Here is a 23131-nt window from a genome sequence, read left to right as displayed (position 1 = left end):
ATTACTTTAAGCATCAAGTGAGAATCATATTCCAGTCTCATAATTATCCTCTTTTGAAAAGCTTAAAGAAACATTATCTGTTCTAGGTTGGCTGTGATCGCAGTAAAAACCTGGTGGATATTTGTGCAGAAAAACATTTCCAGGCGTTTGTCTGTGATGCCCTGTCAGTGCCAATCCGCAGTGGTTCTTGTGACGCCTGCATCTCCATTGCTGTAATACACCACTTCTCAACAGCAGTAAGTCACCCCTCTCTCTGCTCCACTCTACCGTTGTATTGCTGTGCAGAGCTGCCAATACTACAGTACAAGCAAAGGCAAGAACAAAATGGGAAGAAATCTAAGGTTTGCATTTGGTGTAAGCAGTTGTCAGAGGAGAGTTAAGCTGTTGTGCTACTGCTGCTTCTTAGACTTTCTCTGCTTTTCAGATACCCTTGCTCCCCCTGAAGCTTTGGTCCTGATGTTTGGGTTTCATTTTTGTGTGCTTGCAATTAATGACACTGGAGAAGGGGGCTCTGCTGTGGAGTCAAGAGATATATTGCTTCCAGGCTCATATCTTGGGCAGATCTTGTGATTTGGGGTTTTTTAATCTGTGCATTCGTTGTCCATCTTCAAACAAAAGGGAGACTACTCACCAGTCTGCTGTGTCCTTGGGCTGGGTAAGGTTCTCCTGGCAGGAACTGTGCCATGGTAACAAGCTTCTAGACCATCTTAGAGAGGCCCCATGGATCTTTCCATACCAGAAACGCAGTGAATGATTCCAAATCCAGTACAAAAAAATAGAAGGAACTCTGTTTTGGAGAAGGCTGACATATCTTTGTTTGTGTGGTCAGAAGACCTGTGTTTAAGCTGTAAATCTGACCCCTTCAGGTGCAAACTTAGCCTGTGCATCATCAGGTACAGTAGATTTGAATCTGGGATTTTAAATACTGAATCACCTTCTTGAAAAGGTGTTTGTCTTTTCCAGGTGGGCTGGTATGTCCAAGAAATCCTGCTCAGCACAGAACTATTTTCAAATGGAATAGTAGAATCACTGAGGCTGGAAAAGACCTTTAAGATCATCAAGTCCTGCTGTTAACCCAGCACCACCAAGTTCACTATTAAACCATGTCCCTCAGTGCCACATCTACAAGTCTTTTAAATACCTCCAGGGGTGGTGAATCCACTACTGCCCTGGACAGCCTGCTCCAATGCTTGACATGAGTGATGTCTTGATGAAGAAATTATGTCTAGGAAAATGTCTTGGCTTGCACACAGTGATGGAGGCTATATTATGAATGAAAATAAATAGTGGGAAAAAACACCTTCCTTTCAAGTTTTAGTGTGTCTTAGGCAAGGAGGAATTGCTGCCATTCCATTCTCCTGACTTTTTGTTTATGTACTGACTTCACACTTTTGCTTTTCCTTTCCAGGAGCGGAGACTGGCTACTATCCATGAACTAGCTCGGCTTCTAAGACCTGGTGGAAAAGCACTCATTTATGTCTGGGCAATGGAACAAGAATACAAAAACCAGAAGTCTAAATACCTTAAGGAAAAGAATGGTAATAAAAACAAAGAGAAGGAAATGAATACTGGCACAGCCGAGAGACCACTTAATGACCAAGGGCCTGATAACAGCAGCCAAGACTCAGCATGGTCTGACCAACTCCTTAATGGCTTGAAAGATGAAAGCTGTAGTGCCAAGCCAGTAGCAGACTTCAGACTGCCTGTTCACACTAACAGAACCTCCTTTCACTCTCAAGATTTGCTAGTTCCTTGGCACCTGAAAGGTGGTAGTAAAAAGAAAGAAGAAAGTGTTGATACAGTATTAGTTCCAGGTGGCTCCAAAGAATCACAAGAACTCAGCCCTGTTTTCCACCGCTATTACCATGTGTTCTGTGAAGGGGAACTGGAAGCAGCGTGCAGATCCCTGGATTGTGTCAGGGTTCAAAAGAGTTACTTTGATCAGGGAAACTGGTGTGTGATTCTAGAAAAGTTGTAGCCTATGGTGTTTCCTCTACCATCTGTAGAGTTTTCTTTGTTTTTTACAGTGAAAGGTATTTTGTGAAAAATATTTTTAATGCAGGCTGCAGCTATTGCCTCTTTTAAAATAACAGAATAAAGATTGTGTATTGAGTTAATAATAGTGGCTAGCACTGTGTGCATATGTTAACAAAATAATGGCCAAATTCATCTACTTCCTCTGCAGAGTGTTTGCTTTACTTCTCTGAATTACAGTGAAGAGGATTAAGTGGGAAAATACTGCCCACGCAAATCACAAAGTCTTGAGCTTTTAAAGACAAAGGGTCTGGTTCTCCCTTCTCTTACACCATTTTATATTGAGGTAGCTGCAGTGGTTTCCCTGCAGTCCACAACTAATTGAAATGGAGCTCTGGGCAGGAAAGGCAGAGCTGTTTGCTGTGTAAAACTGTGGATCAGGGATGAGGGAGTGAATGGTGTATGAAGCAGTTAAGCTGAACAGTCAAACTGTTGCCTCAAGTTTGGTCCTGCCTGTTTTGGTGTCCATGAGGGGTGACAGATCTCTTTCAGTTTGGAATTTACTCTCTTGATTGTGGTAATAATGATTTCCTCAAAGAGAACTGGAAGGTCAGTGGGTACACTGCAGACATTTTTCTCTTCCTTGGCTCTCAAATACCTACAATTCATGCTGTGTGTCCCCAGAGTTCTGTAGCTCTTCATTGTAGTGTAGTGTGAAAGCTCCTCTGAAGTGTGAGTTCCAGCCCAGCTGGAACAGCCAGACCAGCTCTGCTACCCACCTGCATTCCTATGAGTGCACATCTCTGTGCCTGTAGCACCAGGACTCGTTGGGTGGGGTGACCCTGACATCCCCTGTGGGGGGAAAAAGGGAAAAATATTAAAGTGAAGGCAATATTGGTGCAGGTTTTCTGCTGGGTAGTTTCAACCCCTAAATGTTGGCAGTGGAGCAAGTTCTATTTACTGCACTTCAGAAGAGCAAAGGGCTTGAGTAGAGGGAACTGATGCTGGGCTGGCTGACTCAAAGCAGCCCTTTTGGCTGTTGCCTACAAGGACTAGGGCAATTTATTTAATACAACTCTTGTGCTACCAAAGGAACGTGCCACCTGCAATGCATTTCTGGAACTAAAATAATGGGTTGACTTTTGTAGGGTGAGTGGCTATTGGTGCCTCTGGAAACCAGTGCTGCTAAGTGATTTATCGCCTGTAGTTGTCGCAAGATCTATGGTATTGGCAGGTTGTGCTTCTGTAAATAATGGCATTTAAAATGAGTGCCCATCCTAAATCATGTGGGGACTTCGAGGACAGCTGTGTGCCCTTGGCCTACTCCTGCCTGCCTCCCATTTGCAGGCTAAAGGCTGCTGTGCTGGTAGCCTGCTCGCAGTCACTGTTTCTCCTAGGCTCCCATCTTATAATGGAGAAGATCCGAGGGGAATGCTAGCAGTAGGAGAGGAGCTTGCTGCCACCACAATTCACCTTTGCTTGCTGTCTGCTTCCAAAGAGCCCCTGGGAAGGAAGGTCACATTCCCCAGCTGCATATGCTGCCCATGTAGCAGCAGCCTTGTCCTAGCTGATTTCTTTCCTTTGGACAACAAAGGAAGCATGTCTGTAGCAATGAGCCCTCTTGGGCATGTTCAGGGGCTGATTTGCACACATTCAATGAATATCACATAGCTGGAAGCATGTCTTGCATCAAAGCCTGAGCTGGCTTCAGTACTGGGACACAGTGTTTTTGGGTGCAGGAACTCACCCCTTTACCGGCTGGACTGTGGGACCAGACCTAGCCTGGAGAGCTCCAGGGTGCAGTGCTACATGATGTTGGTGTGGCACTGGTGAGAAGGGACAGGGACAGCCTCTGATGGGTGTCTGTGCAGTGACTAACTTACTAAATTGGGCTCCCTATTCTGATTATGTGGATTGCATTCATGTAGAATAAAGTAGGAGGACACATCTCTGAAGCTCTGTGTCTGCAAGGCCCTGTGTTTGCTGGTGCCTGGACTCCTGCTGAGCACACAGCAGCTGCCATTGCGTTTGTACATTGCCTGTAGCTGCATTTACTCTAAGAATATACAGTGTTCTGGCAAGGAACAACTACTTCTTGAAAGTCCTTCTGAAGTGTTGCCGTATCTTGACCTCGTGTGACAAATTAGGAATCAGGTCTGTGGTTGTGCTCCATTACTCAATGTACCCTTGTTCTGACTGGGGATAGCTCAGAGGTGCTGCCTCCAAATTCACTGCTGGCTCTGACTGGACACAGGGTCATGCATTGTTCTAACCTGGGGCTCAAATGCATCAAGTAGACAGAGCCTGAATAATTGAACGTGGACTTTATGTAACACTGATCTATTTTTTGCAGGCCCTGTGGCTCCTGTAGAGCTTTCCTGCTTTCTCTCTGTTTCCCTGGCAGAGGCAGCATTAGGCAGTGTCTGGTGTCACATTCAGCATTTCTTGCCTTCCAGGCTGAATAACATCATTTATTGACTGCCACATGTAGGAATAGGTCAAATTTCCTCTCACCAGTTCTGCAGTGAAGCACCTGGGATGTCTGAGAGACAAGTCAGATTTTGCTGTCAGCCTTTTTGGGTGCCATCTCTCTTCCTGCAAGGTATTCCTTTTAGCTGAATCACAGCAGCTTTTCCAATCCATTTCATGCTGGCTCAGAGCAGAAAGTGTCACTCTCCCTGTCCTAGGCAGCCCGATGGTGGTGAGCTTCAGTGGGTCCTGGTTCTGGAAGGAGGTTCTGGCATGGGGAACACCAGCTTGGTCAACACTGCATGGACAGGCACACTGGGTTGAACATACAATACATAATTCCTTACCAAAGAGGGTTTTCCTGGCATTTCTGAGGGCTGTGAGCTAGAGGACAGTCCCAGCAGCATGTCATCTCTTCAAAGACAGTAGAAAAGTTAAAAGTACTCTGACATCCTCTGAGGCCTGGAAATGTTATGAAGTATTTCTTTGGTTAAAGTCAGGGAGTCTCTTCAGATGCTCGAAGAGGAATCAAGTGGTGATGGAAAAAATGACAAGAGAGGAGGGCAGGTAGGTGTTAACAAAATGTTTTGCAGGGATTTACAACACAGAATTACGTGCCACCACAGCTGCCCTCTGCACTACCGCACTTGCCCCTTTTTACCTCCTGGAAGTGTAATGAGATGAAACTCTTTAAGGTCAACAGTTAGATTTAAATGTTACAGGTTTCACAGTGCACTGGTTTTCATAGTAATTATGCTCCCTTTTTGGCCTTATTTAAATAACAAATGTGTTTAAATGGTTATTCATTTGCAGCCTAGAAGATAAAGGGAAAGCAAATACTCATCTCCATGTGAGTATGACCTGTGCTGTGAATGCCAATGCCTGTCCTATGGCAGTCCTCCCTGATGTCCCAGTCATCATCAGAACTCGGTGTACCCAGGAGCAGCGAGGTGGGAATTTCTGCTCTGGCCCAGATATGACCCTTGGTTTAGGTCTGGGCAGGCAAACGTGCAGGCAAACATCTGGTGGTGTGACCAGAGGTCGCTGTTTTAGAGGTCACTGTCCCCCTTGTTCCCAGCCTCCTGTTCCAGAGACCACCAGGTGACCCCAGATCAGGTGCCCTGACCCTGCACTGGGCAGACCTGTACCATGTGTTGCACTGTCTTGCCCTGACAAAACAAGGGCTTCAGAGCATCCACGGGCTCAAAGCTAAGGACACGATGAGGTGATTTCTTGTCCTGGGGCAGGCAAAAAATGAAGCCTGCAAAACATGGAGGGCTTCTTTTAACTTCATAGGTTTCTTCAGACTGATGTCCTGATGCAGCCAAGCCAGTGACAAAAACTCCCCCAGACCTTGGAGAGGCTGGATTTCCCTGGAAATGCTCAATTTAAGCTTAGCAGGGAGAGGTGTAGGACAGCAGATGGCAAGGGATGACATGCTGATTGCATTGCTTTGCTGAATGAGAGCCACAAAAAGCTGAATGGGGACCACAGCTTTTCTTAAGAGAACTTGAAGGACTGGCCTTGGCACAATGAGAAGATGATGAATTCTTGTACTCCCTAGTGCCCACCAAAGTCACTCAATCATGCCCTTCCTCAGTTGGACAGGGGAGAGAAAATATAATGAAAGGCTCATGGGTTGGGATAACATCGGGGAGAGATCACTCGCTAATTACCATCATGGGTGAAACAGTAGAAAAAGGAGAAGTAAAACTGAATCTTGAAAACATCTTGCCCCCACCCTTCCCCTCTTCCTGGTCTTAACTTTATTTCTGATCCTCTAACTCCTCCTTGCAGTGACACAGAGGGATGGGGAATGGGATTATGGTCACTTCATCACATGTTGTTTCTGCAGCTGCTTCCTGTTCTCATGCCAGGATTAGGCATCTTCTTCCTCTCAAAGAAGCATTATGAATGTGAAACTTCTAATCCATGTAAGTACAAATACAGATGTGCTTCATAAGTATAAGTAAGATTAAAGTGTCCATCTTGCTACTACTGGCTTTTGGCTGAGGGTGTTGATACTGGATATAAGGTAAATAACTCATATTTCAGTCTTTAAGAGTTATAAGGCAGTGTAGGAAGCTGGAAGTTTCTTTAATGTACTAAGAGATGGAAAAGCAGAGAGATTATAAAACAAGTTATAGGGAAGAGCATGGTGAATAGAAACTACAACTTAGTATCAATAGAGCATGACAGAGAGTGGAGACTAATGGTGATCAGTTAAATGCCATGATCCCAGTGGGAGCAATTAAGCATCTATCAGAGATATTAAATATAGGCTAGAAAAACAGCAATCAATCTGAGTGAAAGCAAGCTGCCGGCGTGCATACAGGATGAAGAGAATTTCTGCAGATGACATGGAAAGTCAGCTGTGTCCGTAAGTCTCTCCCAAGCAGAACTCAGACATTCTCCGCATAAAGTGAACGTCAATGAGCACGTTTGGGGAACCGTGTGCCAGAAATAAACGTCACGCAGCTGTCACTGCATACAGCAAATGTTCTGAGTTTTGCAAACTATTCCCCAGACTGTACTAGGTGGATGGGGAACCTTCCCAAACACCTAAATTATGAGAGATTTAGAGTGGTAACATTTTCCATACATTACAAAATTTTCATGTTTACCAGAATCTAAAAAAACTTTTCGTTTCAGAATTCCAGTTCTGTTATACCCGTAAATATCACAGAAACCTTTTCCACTTGCAAAGTGAAAATTGTAAAGATTTGTCTAGGAATACTAAAGAAGATTAATAGCTACTGTCTCCAGTGTGGTTTGTTTTGTGTATTCTTCTTGCTGCTACAATTACGGATTTCTTGTCATTACCACTTTCTGTGTGTCACTATGGTTTTCTATAATTTACTGGGGAGAAGAGAGGGAAAGACATTTCATTCATTATTACAAATCTCTTTTATGCTTTAAAAGAAGTGATTATACTGACAATGTCAGCATTTGGACACTAATTTATTATGCAAATAACTTGCTCTGCCTTAACTAGTATATGTCCTCTTGGGACAGAATCAGAATTGCATTGCTTTGTCCAAGCTTTCTGAAAGACCATACCTGACATCTCAAGTGGCCACAAATGAATCATTTTCCTTCTCTCACCTGCCTCTTTAACAGATACTTGCTACAGAGATGCTTGTTGAAGGCAGACAGCTTGTTCCTGTGCCTGATGGTGCTCTCATCACTGAACTGTAAAAGACACCTATGTTGAAGTGTACAACTCGGGTCAACAGCAAGACCCTGGATTGTTTTTGTCTGGCTGACATCATTTGGTACAGTATTTCTGTCACACTTCTGCACTTGCAGCAAGCTACCACTGGTGTGCAAGCACTGTAAAATTCTCAGAAACTTTGCAAGTATTTTAAGCTATTTTAAAGGTATCCTTGTTTAAATTATTCTAACCTGTGACTTTGTCATAATATCAAGTATCTGATATTGTGAGTTGACTCTTAAAACTGGACATTTTACCTGTCAGCCATAGCTGTGGCTTTGAAGGATAACACAAGGAGGAAGCTAGAGACAATCCAGGGGGTTTCCTTGTCCTCTCTGTTCTTCCCTTCATTTCTAGTAAATAAGGTGGTCTAATAATTTTATTTTAGGGCTTTTTCTAAAGCATCCTGAGAATTGATGGAGACTTGCCCCTCTGCCTCTTGTGAGCTCTGGATCAGGCTCTGAGGTAGGTGGCTTAGCCAGCAGGCTGGGAATACCAGATATGATGTAGGATGACAGAGGCAGGGGTGGTGCTTGTAGGTCTGAGGGCATCAGGACCTCCCAGTAGGCAGCCCCTCCATGGAGGCAGCTCTGTGGAGGTACATCTGGGCACTGACTGGATCAGGGACACAGAGAGAGTGCTCTGACATGAAACTCTTCTCTACTCCTTAAGCAGGCTATGCCTACCATTAGAAAACAGCAACCCCAATGACAGCAGTACTTTTTCCTCTGACTTTATGAAAGCTGTGGCAGGAGATTTCCAATTCACAAGCAAATAAGCTGGAGAGATATGTCATTGCAATATCAGTAATTAATTTTCTCCTTGCAATGCAGAAATGCTCTGTATTATTACTTTTAACATGAGGACAAGCTTACTCTTGTTAAAAAACGAATGCCCTTTATCTAAAAAAAACCCAAATCAATCTTCTATCACAACAATCAACTATATAGATGAATTTATTCTTAGCTGTCTTTGTCTTATATTCCTACTGAAATTTAATTAAAAGGAAAACTATTGAACCAAAGCACAAGACAGTAGAATAAATTAATGTGAAATAGATATTTTTATAAATGATTGTGTGCTTCTTTGTGTGATGTCTTATTCAGACTCTAGATCAAAACTGAAACTGATTCCAAGGCCTAGAGAGAGTTTAGAAATTGCTAACAATAAAAGTAGCTCACAGTCTGTTGCTGAGCCATCCTATCTTCTCAGATAGTTCATCTTTGATGCCTTGTGCAGAGCAGAAGATGAAGCAGCACATTTCTCATCACGTTTGACTGCTCAAATACACATCAGTCCTTAATGTTAGACTTCTCATACACTTGGATGAGTTCAAAATATAAGCTTGCAACCAGGGAGCTGCTAAAGCACCCATCTCAGGGAGGCAGAGTCCTTTACAGTATGCTGCAGCTCTCTCTGGCAGTAATTCAAGTTACAATCTGGCAATATCTGAAGCTCTGTTAGAACAATTACAGTGAATCCCACATTCTTGCTATTAGAAGGCAAACCCTGCCTTCCATTCCAATTTCAAAGCTCCCCAGCTTTTCACACTGCCTTATTCTTCTAGTTAAAGATGGTAAGGATAAGAAACAGAGAAGTTGTTCATTCTTTTTTTTTTCTGCTTGCTTCTTGCTTAGTTTCTGAAAGTGATTTGCACAGTACATAGTTTTTATACATTCTCCTGTTCTCTCTAAATCTACCAACACAAATCTGCTGGTTTCCCCCCTCTTTCTTCCTTTGTAAATCAATTTTTTGTGCACAACATCCCTTTCTGAGGACTTGTTTGTGTGTGCCATCCATCTTTTCACCTTTATTTATGTACATATTTCCTCTCTGGTCCCATGGCCTCTGAATACTCACCCACATTAGATTTCCTAATATACCAATATAGAAGTAACCCCTTGACTCATGAGTAATGCCATGCTTGAGTCCTTGAAAATCCTAATACTCTTTATTTTGCATTCAAATCCTCTCCTCGGATTATTTACCTCTGGGCCTCTTACAGGCATCTCAGGCTGGGAAATTTTGACATAAAGCCTTTTACTAAGTAGCCCATCTGGTAACTAGCCTGATGCTGGTTTTAATATATCATAAGAACCAGTTCCTAGCAGTTTCCAGATGACTCTTTTGTTGAGGGGTTATGCCCTTCAAGAGAGCTTTCTTTGAAGAATGCTTCCTATCTTTTTTTGGTTGGTTGGTTTTTTGTTTTGTTTTGTTTTTTTATTGCCATTGTAATGATTTCTGCTGCATGGACTCACTTCACATCTTACCTTCCTCACTCTTCATCCCATATTCTGAGGAAGTTTCAGAGGGTGTTTTATTCAGAATTCATCAATGCCTCTCACCAAGCTACCAGAATGAGAAGATATATTTCCTCTGGCCCAACTGTTGAGTATTAAAAATACACTAAAGGAAAAAAAAAAGTTTATTTATCATGCATTCTTCTTGGGTCTCAGGCTTTCTTGGGTCTCAGGCTGTACGTGACAAGGATGTAAATTAGAAGGTGTTCTGGAGTAAAAAACATTTGCACCAATTCCTTTTAATGCAGAAATGCTGATTATGGACATGTAGCTTATCTGTATGCCTTAAATTAGAGGAATCACTGAGATTAATCTGTTTCTTTCTGTTGATATCTCACAGATTAGATAAACACAATTCTGCAGTCTCTGGCACTGTTCCCATTCCCTCTCATTTCTGTTACAAAATCTGAAAGACATGGAGCCAGCTTGCAGGCCACAGTTAGATTTATCACTCCAAGATCCCTGGTAGGAGGTTTGTTAGGATGGCCAGAGATCTTGCCTCACCTTTGTTCATTCCAAATAATCCTCTCAGTTGAGTCAATCCACTTGTTCAGATTGACATTCCAAGTAGTCTCCTGGGAGAACAGGCAGGAGGAAACATAGGGTCAAAAATCACTCTCACCCATCTTCCCTATATAAAAAATGCTTGGCTTTATAAGGCATAAAGACTTTGCAATAAGACATTATTTCTGTGTGACGAATCCCTTTCTGAATCCACCATCTTGGCAGGACACTCTGCAGGGATGTGTTTCTATCTTGCCTGTCAGCAGCTTCCTAAAATGCTTCTGAAAGGCAGGGTGAGGGCTTGAAACCACATCATAGAGAAATATTAAATGGAACTTGACTATGGGAGATACTATGGTCTCTCCCATTCTGAAACTTCTAGGGCAGAAGAGCCCAAAAAACATAATAAAAGAAATCCAGCGTCCTCCTACTTAGGGTCTCTTTTCCAGCTCAGTGGTATCCAGCACCGTGGCATATGCTTGGAGATATGCTTGCTTGGTGTAGCCTCTGTGTTAGCATTAACAGGGGCCTGGAGGGGCCTTTGTGCTTCAAAATGAGGTGAGTGGCAAGACGAGCTGGTAGTGTCATGCTTGTCAGAGGGTTTGCTATCAGGAACAGTGACAAAGACAGTGACTTGGGATGTCAGGCATTTTACTCAGTATTTACAGCTATTTCAGGGTCAAGGGCTAAGACAAGAATTAGATATGAAATTGCCCTTCCCTCTAAACACAGAAGTATAACACAAAGAAAAATGAAAAGCAATTTCAGGAATTGTGGGGTGAAAATTGGAGAGGAGTAAATTGCTCAAGTTGCTGCTGAAAGAGACAATTACGAAGACTCTCTGTGGCAGTCAAATTCTCTGTACAACTATTGCCACGGTGCTGTAGTGCCTTGAAGCCCTTTCCATAGAGCAAGACCTCACTGGTGTCAATAATTTTTTCCCACAAGTGCTCACCTTTTCATTAGAAAAAGACATGCTCCCAACTTTTTTTGATTCTCTATATTGCAGTGAAAGGAGGAGACTCTCCTGCAATACTCCATGTGTATAGTCCAGCTGGGAGGGTTACTGCAGCTCCCTTCAGTTTGCTGTGTGCTGCCCACATGCGTGTGCACTGGACTGAGCTACAGCACTGCAGGAGAAAAGGACAAAGACAGCCCCAAGGTCTCAGGAGCAGCCAAAGGCTGTGCTTACTCTGTACACTGTCTCCAGTATCAGTTTAAGGTATTGCTGCTCTTGTAACCAATGGGCTGATACAACTCTTTGTGGGACTACACTACAACACAGCCTCTGGCCTACCTTCTAAAGGCCTACCTTTAAGAACTAAAACTGTGCTTTAGTCTCACTTAAAACCAAAACCAACCCATTGCACTGCATGGAAACTCTAAGAGTATTTTAGTTACTATTGCACTGGTCTGATGGATAGGGACTGATAAATGAAAGCCCCAGGGCTTTAATCCCTGCCCCAGCCAGGTGATCTTGAGTCAGTATTTGTGCCTCACTTTCAATGTAGCTGATCTGAAGCCCCCTGACATGTGCAGCTCTGGACCTCTCCAGGATGAGCAGGCACCAGAAGATGTAGTAATTTCTCCCAAAAAGGTGTGTTACCAGTCTCAGCAAATCATGGACAGGATGAGTGTTACCCCTGCTGTGAGCTTCCTGTCTGACAAAAATGTGTTCAACTTCTCAAAGGAAAAAAAAACTAACCAAAGCAAGCTCCTCAAGACATGAACTGAGTAAGTTCTTTCACATGTGTAACAGCTACCTCACAAAACATTTATTAGTAGAATAATAGAATCATTTAGGTTGGAAAATCCCTCTAATCTAAGACCATTGAGTCCAACCACTAACCCAGAACTGCCAAGTTGTCACTACCGAATTTCCCAGATGAAGGATTCACTTTATTACAGTCATGAAACTTGGGTGGGGAGAGGGAAAATGGATGTTTCTAAACCCCATCCCCCTGGTCTCCTGAACAATGGCTGAAATTATCATCTCTTTTCAAAGAAGCTGAGGAAATTAACAAAATAACAAGTGCTCAGGGGCAGGCAACTCACAATTTGCTATTGAATATGGAACAATGGGTGAATCATTCTTCGATCCACCATTTGTTCCAGCCTCCTCATTTGTTCTCATTGCAAGCTGAGCTCTCCTTTCCAAGAGAGGCTGTCAAGAGCCTCAATGTCACTGGGGCTCTTTTGTTGCTGCCAGGAGCACTCTTCTTGATGGACAGTAGAAAATCGTCTGGTTTTTCAATTCAGGTGCTCACTGCACAATTCAGGCACTCACTGCACAATTCAGGCAAGAGCAACTAATAATCCGAGCATTGCTGCTGCATTGATTTTTGGATGAGGTGTTCTATCATTTTATGGCACTGAATTTAGACACAGTTGCTTTAATTTTCTCCTGAGTACACATAATGAACTTTCTATGAAAGAAATATGCTTTTCTCAGTAATTGCATCATTCTTTGTTTGTTTGGGTTTTTTTCCCCTGCAATTTCTCCAAGGACTGACATTTTATTTCTGAGACAAGACAATGAAAATTCCCATCTGAGTCTAATTAATCCCTCAGAACTGAACGTAAAGGACTGCTCGGCAGTACCAAAGGCAACTGAAAACTAGGTGGTTTTAAAAATGAACAGAATAACTGAAACTACATTATGACTGGGGTGTGTCCTCTTTCTGTCCTCTTACTAGCATCTTACTGGATATTGTTTTTCTTTAGTATGAGGACTTCACAATATGTTGTTATAACTGAGGTAAGAAATTCTCTACAGCATCACTGTAGAGAAACATTTTGTATTCTCAGAGTAAAAGAACTCCTTTTCCCTTAGGGAAACACTGCCTCTTGTTTAAAGAAAACTGCACAGGATCACACTAAGTGGAGACAATTTTTTTAACCTTTTTGAAATAAAAAGAAAACATCAAGCTGAGAGTTGAAGGCAAGCAGTGAAAGCTAGAAGCATGGAGGTTTATAACACAGGTCAGCTGGAGAGTCACCTGTTTCTTTCAGAGAAAGTGTAAAATGTGCCATTAAATGGAAAATAATGCTTCACTAGGCAAGGTCAGTTCCTCCCTGAAGGAGTTAATCAAAAATCAATATCTACAAGGCATTATTGTTTTATTAGCCTGTTTAATTTTGGCACTGAGAATGAGACAACTGAACAGAGGTTCCCAGCTGACCATTAAAAGTTGTATACCAAGAACTAGTTCTCTAGGCTCACTGAAGATTTCTGAGCATGTGAGGACCTCTCAGACATACTAATATCTTGAAAGAAATAAGGCTAAACTTAATTTTTTACCTGCTTCCTTTGAGAAAATGCTTTTCTTGAACTAGGAGAAGAAACAAAGCTAAATTATGTCACCATTTCCCTAACTGCTGACTTCAAAATTAAAGGCAGCTCACAGAAAGAACTTCCTAGGTTTTACTGTTCTTCAGTTTTTGAGATTATACAGTGTATTTGCATCATAGTTTCTTTCCTAAAAACAGGAGTATTAGAAAATGGTTTAAAATTAAAATTTACAGTACCACCCTATTAACGACATGGAGGGTTACAGGTATGAAGAGTAGCACCTAACACTGCAAGAGCTCACCCCATGCTTTGAATGCTCTTCTTTGTAACTTTCTGCTGTAGAATACACATTCCCTGTTCTCACTCCCAGATTGTCCACATCTGTCACTATCCACGCTATGCCACAGTTTCCAGACTTTCTGTTCTCATTTTCAAATACTTCCTAAACTGAGTCAGTCACAAGTAGTTGGCTCAGCTCATGGACTATCAATTTTCTGTTTAGATTTAATACAAATCTATTAAGCCCATATGCCTGGCTGTGTGCTGAGCGAGTTAGAGAGCATCCACTTGAGATACTCTGCTGGCTGCCTGGAACAAGTGGTAGCACTGGGATGGAAAGAAACGAATTTGTTGGTGAGAAGAGCACATCACAATCAAGAAGAGGCTTTCTTAATGGGCCAAACATGCTCTTTTCTTGCTTCTCCTCTCTCAAGCAGTGTACTTTCCTGCATATAGCTAAGGACTGAAAGTAGCATTAGTCAATCCTGCTGGAACATCTTCTGTATCCATCTGTTTGCTCTGTAAATGGCTCCCTGAAGAGGGTTCACATGCTGCTTTTCCAAATGGTGCCTATGAAAGTCTATCAGTTATCATTCTACACCTAGTGGTGATCTACAACAAGTTTTTCTTGAGATGTTGTTAACTGTCAGTATAAATTGAACAAATATGCAAATTCAATTTACACATTTAATACCACCACGGAGATGATGATTAAATTACTGTTATCACTTTGAAAACATACTGTCCCAGGCAAATAGCTAACAACTTACCCAAGCTCTCCACTCTGACCTTTGCCTAAATGTTACTACTTGGCAACTGTGGACACATTTGGTGTCAGACACGTTAATAATGCTCTGATCTCATCCCAAAGAAATTATGTCCCAGATAAACACTGGCTTCACCAGAGTTATAGAAGCCCTGTCAAATACTGTTGCCCAACTGCAACTTTAAGTGCTTGAACACGCCTGTTTTTGAATTTCCCTCCACTCACCCAGACACATTCCAAGCAGCCGCCATCCTGACATTACAGAGGTCACGGTCTTGCATGGATGCACTGAACTGGCTGCAAACGGGCAAGAAAGTGTCTGGAAGATCACCTGGAGGCGTTCACAGCAATGGGGAGCACTGGGCACTGTGTGGAACCTGTGAGCATCTTTTGGGCCACGTTTGTTTGCTCTCATTAATGCTGGTCTGGACAAGCAGGCCAGGGTCTGTGTAAGGGAATTTCAGCTCGGCAGGAGGGATGAGCCTGGAGGTCAGTATTCCCATTGTTGAGGAATACATTTAGTGCTCAGTGTGCAGCTGCAGGCTGAGCTCTGGGGAGAAGTCTGAGCCCGAGGTAAGAGACTGTGAAACTGCCAAAGGGCACAGGGACCTGTGGTGCCAGCCAGGTGCCTGGACACTCAGGGGCATGGCAGGAGCCAAGGATTCCAGACTTTACTGTGCTTGAACTGTGAGGGTATAAGAGCCCTGGGGTTTCTTCATTTGGGGCCCCTCCTTGAAGGCACCCAGCTCAAATTGTTGTTTTGTTGTGGTATCATGATTAAAATATTTTAAGGATTGAGATGTCACAGACTTTGCTACGGGAAACCTGGGGTCGAGCCAGTAAGGAAACCTTGTCTGACTGTGGGGTATGTAGCTGCCAGGTCCAACTCAGGTGATACGAGTGTGACTGCTGGAGTGGCTTCTGGATGGCTGGGCAGGGAAGTTTCCTTAATGCCTATCCTGGGACTGTGTGGTCCTGTTGGTCAAGCAGCACAGGGTTGCAATAAGCTGCTGTGCCATGACATGGTGTTTGCCATGACCTTTGCCTGCGAGGCCGGTGAGCTGTGAGCAAGGTGTGGGGAACCCACCTGGGTGCATGGGATGGGGCAACCCTGGATGTATGGACAGACTGCAGAATGAGACACTGGAAAGCAGTGCCACGGAAAGGGACCTGTGGGTCCTGGTCAGTGGCAAGTTGAACACGAGTCAGCAGTGCCCTGGCAGCCAGGAGGGCCAAGCGTGTCCTGGGGGCACCAGGCACAGCATCACCAGCTGGGCAAGGGAGGGGATTGTCCCACTCTGCTCTGCACTGGGGCGGCCTCACCTCGAGTGCTGGGGGCGGATTTGGGTGCCACAATATAAGACAGACATTAAACTATTGGAGAGTGTCCAAAGGAGGGCAATGAAGATGGTGAAGGGACTGGAGAAGCTGTATGAGAAGTGGCTGAGGTCACTTGGTGTGTTCAGCCTGGAGAAGAGGAGGCTGAGGGGAGACCTCATTGCAGTTAGAACTTCCTTGTGAGGGGAAGAGGAGGGGCAGACGCTGATCTCTTGTCTGTGGTAGCACTCGAGGAATCCGGCGTGCAGCTGAGTCAGAAGAGGTTAGGTTGGATATTGGGGAAAGGTTCTTTACCCACAGGGTGGCTGGGCACTGGAACAGGCTCCCCAGGAAATGGCCTGAAGCGCTTGGACAATACTCTCAGGCACATGGTGTGATTCCTGGGGATGCTCTTATGCAGGAGTTGGACTCGATGAGCGTTGTGGGCGCCTTCCAATTCAGGATATTCTGTGATTCTACAACCCTGTCATAAGCTGAGCGCGTCGCGGCGAACGCTGGGGAGCCCGCACAGGGGCTGAGGGGCCCGGCAGCAGAGCTCTCCTCCGGGGAGGTCCCCGCCGGGCGGGGCGGGCGCTGTGCCCTCCCTACGCCCTGTGCCCGCTGTGCCCCCTGTGCCCGGCTGTTCCCGCTGTCCCCGCCGCATCCCGCGGCCCCGCCGGCAGGAGCCGCAGCAGCCCCGCCCCGCCATTGCCCGGGACGCTGTTCACGACAGTGTCGCGGCGGGGCTGCCGTACGGCCGTTGCGCGGCTTCCGGCGGGCTGTGCCGATGGCGTCCGGGCTGGAGGGCGAGCGGAGCCGGGAGCAGCGGGAGCGGGAGGCGCTGCTGGCTCAGGTGGGGTGACCGGCCTGGCCCAGCCTTGCCCTGGGGCCGCTCAGCACCCCCTCGTTCCCTAGGCTGGGCGCTCCTGAAGGCTGCCGCGGCCGTGGCAGCCTGAGGAGGGGACAACGTGGGGAGAGCCCCTTCTGTGCCGAGGGGAGCTGGGCTGCGGCACCGGGAGTGGCAGGACGCACTCTGGAATTTCTGCGTGACACCCACCTGATCTCGTGCGTTTTGCCACTTGTGGTATTGATCCTCTTGGTGTTCCACTTATTATGTATTTCTGTGCTTACACCTTTGGAAAGAGCTGGAGTCGGTCGTCTTTACATTCTCATTTCAGATTTTTTATACATTGGTAAGATGGCACCACCCTCACTCCCCGTCCTTCTCTAGGCTAAACAGGCCCAGCTCTCAGCCTTTTCCTAAATGAGACATGAAAGGCATCTCCTCCTTGTCTTGTGGTCTGTCTTTACTAAAGAGGCTGTATCTCTCCATTGCAACACTCTGGTCATGGAGTGGTAATAACTTGAAGTTGTGTGCGTGTGTTAAGAAGTGGGAGCCTGATGACTTGCCTGGTATGTTGCTGTAGTGTAAGACAAGAATTAGGAGGCTCCCACTCACAGGTGCTTTGGTAGAGTTGCTGTGACTTGGAGACCCGTGCTAATCCTGATGAATTTTGTTCAAAATCTGCCTATATGCTGATTTTGGTATTTGTGGTGATTCTTGTTGTGACTTGTAGGTAAAGTGAATGCTGAAGTTGTAAATGGCGCATCACTTAGGTGACATGGCTTATTTTGGAGTTTAAGGGGGAATAACAAGAAAAGTGTAAGAGGAGGACAGAGTATGGAAAGAGTATGAGGTTGTGGTGATGGGCTTTTGACAAAAGGAAGGCCAGAGTAAGCAGCAACCAAATCTTACTGGGCAAAGACATTGTCAGAAAATAAGTAGTGGGAAAATGGCCTGAGTAGCCTGATGGTTGCACAACAGCGATGCCTTTTCTCAAGGCAAAGCAGAAAGAGAGAGGATTTCATGTAATGTATCATGTGGGCATCTCTCTTGTACGGTTTTGGAACAGTTTCTTGGCAATAAAAGTTCCCTTCAGTGATTTCCCCCCTTTTGACAAGCAGTTGAAAGGAAATACGTTTAACTTAGTGAATCACACTACCCTGCAAAAGTTTGTTGATGATGTTGTCTGTTGCTTTCTTTACTTGATGTATTTAGGAGTGCTCCTTTGCTCAGTTCAACCTCTTGGATGTTCAGAAAATACACTTAACAGCAAGCAAAACTTATGTAGGACACTATTATCCTACTTTACCTTGCCTTCTCAGCTGGTGCCACTTGTACAGCAAGCTGTCTGGGCCAATGCCACTGGCTTAGAATCCTAGAACAGCTCTGATTGGAAATACCTTGAAAGATCACTTGGACAGCCCCTTGTGGGAAAGGGAGCCAAGGTGAGATTATCTAGTGCTCTGTTCAGTCATGTCTTGAGAACTCCAGTGATGGGGTTAAGGAAACTTTCCTTTCTGAGCATTCAGGAAGCACAGTCCCCCACCTGAATCCCACTCCCACCGCCTGAGGCTGTCACTGCTGGCACTGAAGCCCCTTTGCAGAGGGCAGCTCCAGTGAGCCAATGCGTGTTCTGCTTGACTCCCTACACGCACCACTCACACTCAGTCAGACAAGTTTCCCTTACCAAGCTTGACCCCAGGTGTTCCATAGCAGAGTCACAGACATCTGGATCCTTAGAACAATTTAATTGTGGTGCAGAACACCAAGCCAGCTTGAGCTGGGTGCCTCCAGGGAGGGACCCTGAACAACCAAATGCCTGAGCTTTTATACCCTTGCAGTCGTAATTGTGCCATAGTCTGGGGTGCTCCTGCTGAGTCCCTGGCTCCTGCAGTGTCTCTGAGTGCCTGCTCTCCTGGCTGGCCCCAAAGGTGTGTCTGCTGTGCAAAGGGACAGCACCAGTTCACAGCCTTTTGCCTCGGGCTCCCATCATTTTCCAACACCCAGAGCCCAACCTGCAGCTCACACTGCAGCTGCACACTGAGCTATCTGCACCGAAGGTATTCCTCAGCAGGAATGCCTTGTCCTCTCCCTGTGGCTCCTTGCTTGTGGAGAGAGAACTTCTGTTCTCTTTATATAACACCCTTTACTGGAATACTGTGATGAGTTTCCTCCCTTAGGTATCTCTTCTGAGGGAGAAAAGGCTTAACTCCTTCAGGCTTCCCTCACAGGGCAGGTTTCCCAGCCCTGTGATCATCTTCATGTGTTTTCTTTGGACACTCCAGTTTATCTGTGTCTTTCCTGAGCAGTGGGGGCCAGCGCTGGGCACGGTGCTCTGGTGCAGCCTGACAAAGGCTGAGCAGAGTGGGGTGGTGATGTCTCTGTCTCTGCCAGCAATGCCCCTGCAGATGCAGCCCAGGATCCAGTGCCTTTGTTGCTGCAGCAGTGCAGTGCTGACCCTGCCAGCTTGTCCACCAGGACCCCCAGATCCCTTTCAGCAAGGCTGCTTCCCAGCCATGCAGATCCAGACTTGTGCCAGGCTCTTGGATTATGTCATCCCACGTGCAGGACCTTGCACTTCCCTGTCTTAAACTCCATACATTTCTTGCTAGCCTGCTCTTCCAGCCTCTCCAGGTGTCTCTGTAGGATGTCTTGCCTTCGTGACATGTCCACCACCCAGTTTGGTGTCACCAGCAAACTTGATGAGGTTTCAGTCCCATCATCCACATAATCTATGAAGATGTTGAGCCTGTAGAGCCCAGTATTGATCCTGGAGGATCCACTTGTGACAAGCTGCCAGCCTGGCTAAAAAACATTGATAAATGCTTAATTTTTGTGAAAGCTTTTTACAGGGTCAGGCATTGCAGTAGTTTGAAATCATAGTTTTCCTCTTTTCCTATTTGCTTCTGTTTGCATCAACAATTTAACATGAAATGAAAGTGTCCTGTGAGGATGTTATATAAAAATTTTGCTACAACTTCCTCTTACCAAAATCTCTGTGGATGCTTTTAACTTCTTTTGTTACTACCTCTAAAACACTGTTAATTTGAAGTAAGAATATTTTACATGTAGCATTAAATGCTTTTGTGATGTTTTTATAGCAACTGGTGTTAAATATGCTGCAATCTGTGGAAAAGGCAATGAATTTGTATTTAACCTCTAATCATGTTTGGGTAGGTTTCAGTTTAGGGAGGCAGTAAAGCTGTGGAAGGAGGTTTGGTTGCTGGAGAAACACAACAGCAATGAGCCAAAGCCACTCTCATAGGGGAAAGGTTGACATTGGGAATGAGAACACTTCTTCATACTGACAGTGTGTGGGGAGAAAGGGCACAGGTTGTTTTTGGCAGAGTTTGAGTTGTTGCTAAAAAGCATGGTATCTTGAGTACAGGGGCTACACTTCTGACGACACTGTTAGGATATGTCTCAAAAGTCCTTTGATGATACTGTAGCTTCACAGGTCCTAACTCTTAGTGTCAATATATTCTGCTCATCAGCCTTGCTGAAGAATATTAGAGAAATTGACGTGGAGTTTTTAGAATGAAACCAATTCTGATGTGTTTTCTTATTGCTTAGATGTAGTATATTAAAAGGTATGTATGTAGGATCTGTGTTGAATGTTGTCATTTTCTTTGACTTGAACGAGAAACAGACCATCTTTGTATTGTTCAGCATATTTTTAAAATGCAATGAATACAAATTACTCCTACATGAATATCTTAAAATATATGTGCAATTTTTGTGTGATACTAAAGACAACTGAATGCACAACCCTAATTTTCTAGAGTAAGGCAAAACTGATTTTCTGTGTACAGCAGTAGGCTCAGAGTTGGCTTTTACCATTCAAAACTAACAACTGGGGAATAAATAGCTCTATAAAGATGTTACATCGTTGCTTAGACAAAAGATGATGAAGTGTTAGAACTACTGTGAGAAGAGGAAAGAACAAAGCAAATGGTTGCGCAGACATATTGCACATCATTTCTGTGCAATGTGAAATAGCTTATGCAGTCCTGGTCCCAGCATCTCAAGAAGAACCAAACAACCTCGGAGAAGGTGGGAGGAAAGGTGCAGAGATGATCTTGGTGCAGACTGTCCAAGGACTCTAGAGGTTTTGAGATGAGGGAAGATAGGCTGAAAATAAAGTTAATACAAGAGAATTCTGTAAATTGTTAAATGATGTGGAGAAGGGAAAGAGAAGTGCTGTCTGCCGGTCCTTTCAGGTCAAGAACTAGGTTGTATTAAGGGATTTGCAGGTAGCCAACTCAGAGCAGACAAAAGAAGGGAACTTTCAGATGATGCACAGAGAAATTGTACAGTCTCTTGTATAGCATGTTGCAAATACTGGCACTACACTTCCATCCAGATAAGAGTAGCCTAAAATCTAAAATACATGTTCAAAGTTATTGATTGAAAAGTTGTTGAGCCCCAGATTGCTGGAAGTTCCAGGAATATTTTGGAGATGGCTCACTTTGGACTTAAGCCTGTATACACTTCAGCTTTCCTGAGCATTACTGGACATTTTTTAGTTAGGATACTAGCTTAGATTCTCGGGTCTGAGAATGTCAGAGCACTGAGAAATCCAATACAGGGAAACATAATGGAGTATAATTTGTGAAATACTAGCCACTGTGGTTCTTCAGATCCATTTTTTGTGGAGTGTAGGAATGGATCTGGAGACAATGCCGTTGTTTTCTACAGAATTTAACCATTATAGGTGCTTGGTCCCTACATGGCCAATGAGAAACTTCCCCAATGTGACTTTTCAGCTTCTTACTGAAAGTCACAGTATAGAGTCTGTGTTATATTTCCTCATTGTTATGTTTTCACTTCCAAACAAACTAAAGCTAAGTCAGATTCTTTGATTTTCAAAGATTGTCTTGAGTGCATTGGGTAATACTGAAACATACATTAATGATCAAATGGTTTTCTTTACTATTGCTTGTGGAATTTGCTGTGTTCATGAATGAATTCTTATGAATGTCTTTGAACTACTTCTTTTTCTTTGCAGTAAGACTGAAAAGTTGAAGTAAGGAGAGGACATATTGAAGATTGGGAGCTTCCCCCCCTGCCCCCTTTTCTATACCAAAGTTTTAGAACGTAGCTGAAATGTATCATAAGCATTTTATCCTGTACAAGTCCATGTGGGCCAAAAGAAGCTGTAGAGATTCCTTTATCTCTAATTTGGCCTATAGAGAAATTTAGGAATTAAACTTTTTTTTTTTTTAAACTCATTGCATGTTTCCTCTTCCCATTTATGGACCCAATAACAAAATATTAAGCTATGTCAAAGGGCAACATTTTAAAGACTTCTTCTGTAGCTATTCTGTTATTTCTGTGAAAAGTCAATTTAGCATTTTTTAATGTGCAAGCGTGAGGATGTCATAATTGCCACGTTAATACTCTGCTGTCTGCTTTTCAGAAATGGACTTGTTGCTGCCTGTGTGAGAACAGATTAATGTCCTAAGTGTATTGACTTTCTCTGCTTTACTTGGATTATGGTTGGACTGCCTGCTGCAGTGGAACGGCCAGGCAGTCGAGGGAGGGGATTGTCTCACTCTGCTCTGCACTGGGGCAGCCTCACTTCAAATCCTGTGTGCAGTTTTGGGTGCCACCATATAAGAAAGACATTAAAATATTAGAGAATGTCCAAAGGAGAGCCACAAAGAGAGTGAAGGGCTTAGAGGTTGCAGCCGTATGAGGACTGACTGTGGTCACTTGGCTGGTTCAGTGTAAGAGAAGAGGAGACTGAGGGGAGACCTCATCACGGTCTGCAGCTTCCTCATGAGGGGAACAGGAGGGGCAGACACTGATCTCTTCTCTGTGGTGACCAGTGACAGGATCTGAGGGAATGGCCTGAAGCTGTGTTAGGGGAAGTTTAGGTTGGATATTGGGGAAAGGTTCTTCACCCAGAGGCTGATTGGGCACTGGAACAGGCTCCCCAGGGAAGTGGTCACAGCACCAGCCTGACAGAGTTCAATAAATGTTTGGACAACACTCTCAGGCACGTGGTGTGACTCTTGGGGTTGTCCTGTGCAGGGCCAGGAGCTGCACTTTGATGATCTGTGTGGGTCCCTTCCAACTCAGGATATTTAATGATTTTATGAACAGAACTGGGAGAAAACTATTGCAAGACTTTTTCTCAATGTGTTTTGATTGTTTTGGTTAGAAAGGC

General features: G+C 44.3%; 2 protein-coding genes across 6 annotated transcripts in view; both read left to right on the top strand.

Annotated features, from left to right (window-relative positions):
• ALKBH8 (alkB homolog 8, tRNA methyltransferase) overlaps positions 1 to 2122 on the top strand; it is a 44769-nt gene extending 42647 nt beyond the window's left edge. For all 4 annotated transcript variants that reach the window (XM_048294833.1, XM_048294834.1, XM_048294835.1 and 1 more), the window contains exons 12-13: positions 87 to 236; positions 1409 to 2122. In XM_048294833.1, the coding sequence (XP_048150790.1) occupies positions 87 to 236; positions 1409 to 1978 (720 nt within the window). In that variant the 3' untranslated portion in view covers positions 1979 to 2122. The remainder of the gene's footprint in view (positions 1 to 86; positions 237 to 1408) is intronic.
• A 14764-nt stretch (positions 2123 to 16886) lies between these two features.
• The window catches only part of CWF19L2 (CWF19 like cell cycle control factor 2), a 70979-nt gene continuing 64734 nt past the window's right edge, over positions 16887 to 23131 (top strand). Inside the window, exon 1 of one of the 2 annotated variants that reach the window (XM_048294705.1) lies at positions 16887 to 16968. In XM_048294705.1, coding sequence (XP_048150662.1) covers positions 16903 to 16968 — 66 coding nt within the window. In that variant the 5' untranslated portion in view covers positions 16887 to 16902. Of the gene's footprint in view, positions 16969 to 17003; positions 17181 to 23131 lie in introns of those variants that run through there. The other variant, XM_048294706.1, reaches the window with a different exon arrangement.

Source organism: Corvus hawaiiensis, chromosome 2 (genome assembly GCF_020740725.1).
Source record: "Corvus hawaiiensis isolate bCorHaw1 chromosome 2, bCorHaw1.pri.cur, whole genome shotgun sequence".
In the NCBI taxonomy this organism is placed as follows: Eukaryota; Metazoa; Chordata; class Aves; order Passeriformes; family Corvidae; genus Corvus; species Corvus hawaiiensis.
The sequence above is the reverse complement of the archived record's forward strand: the minus strand, read 5'-3'. Positions and strand labels throughout refer to the sequence as shown.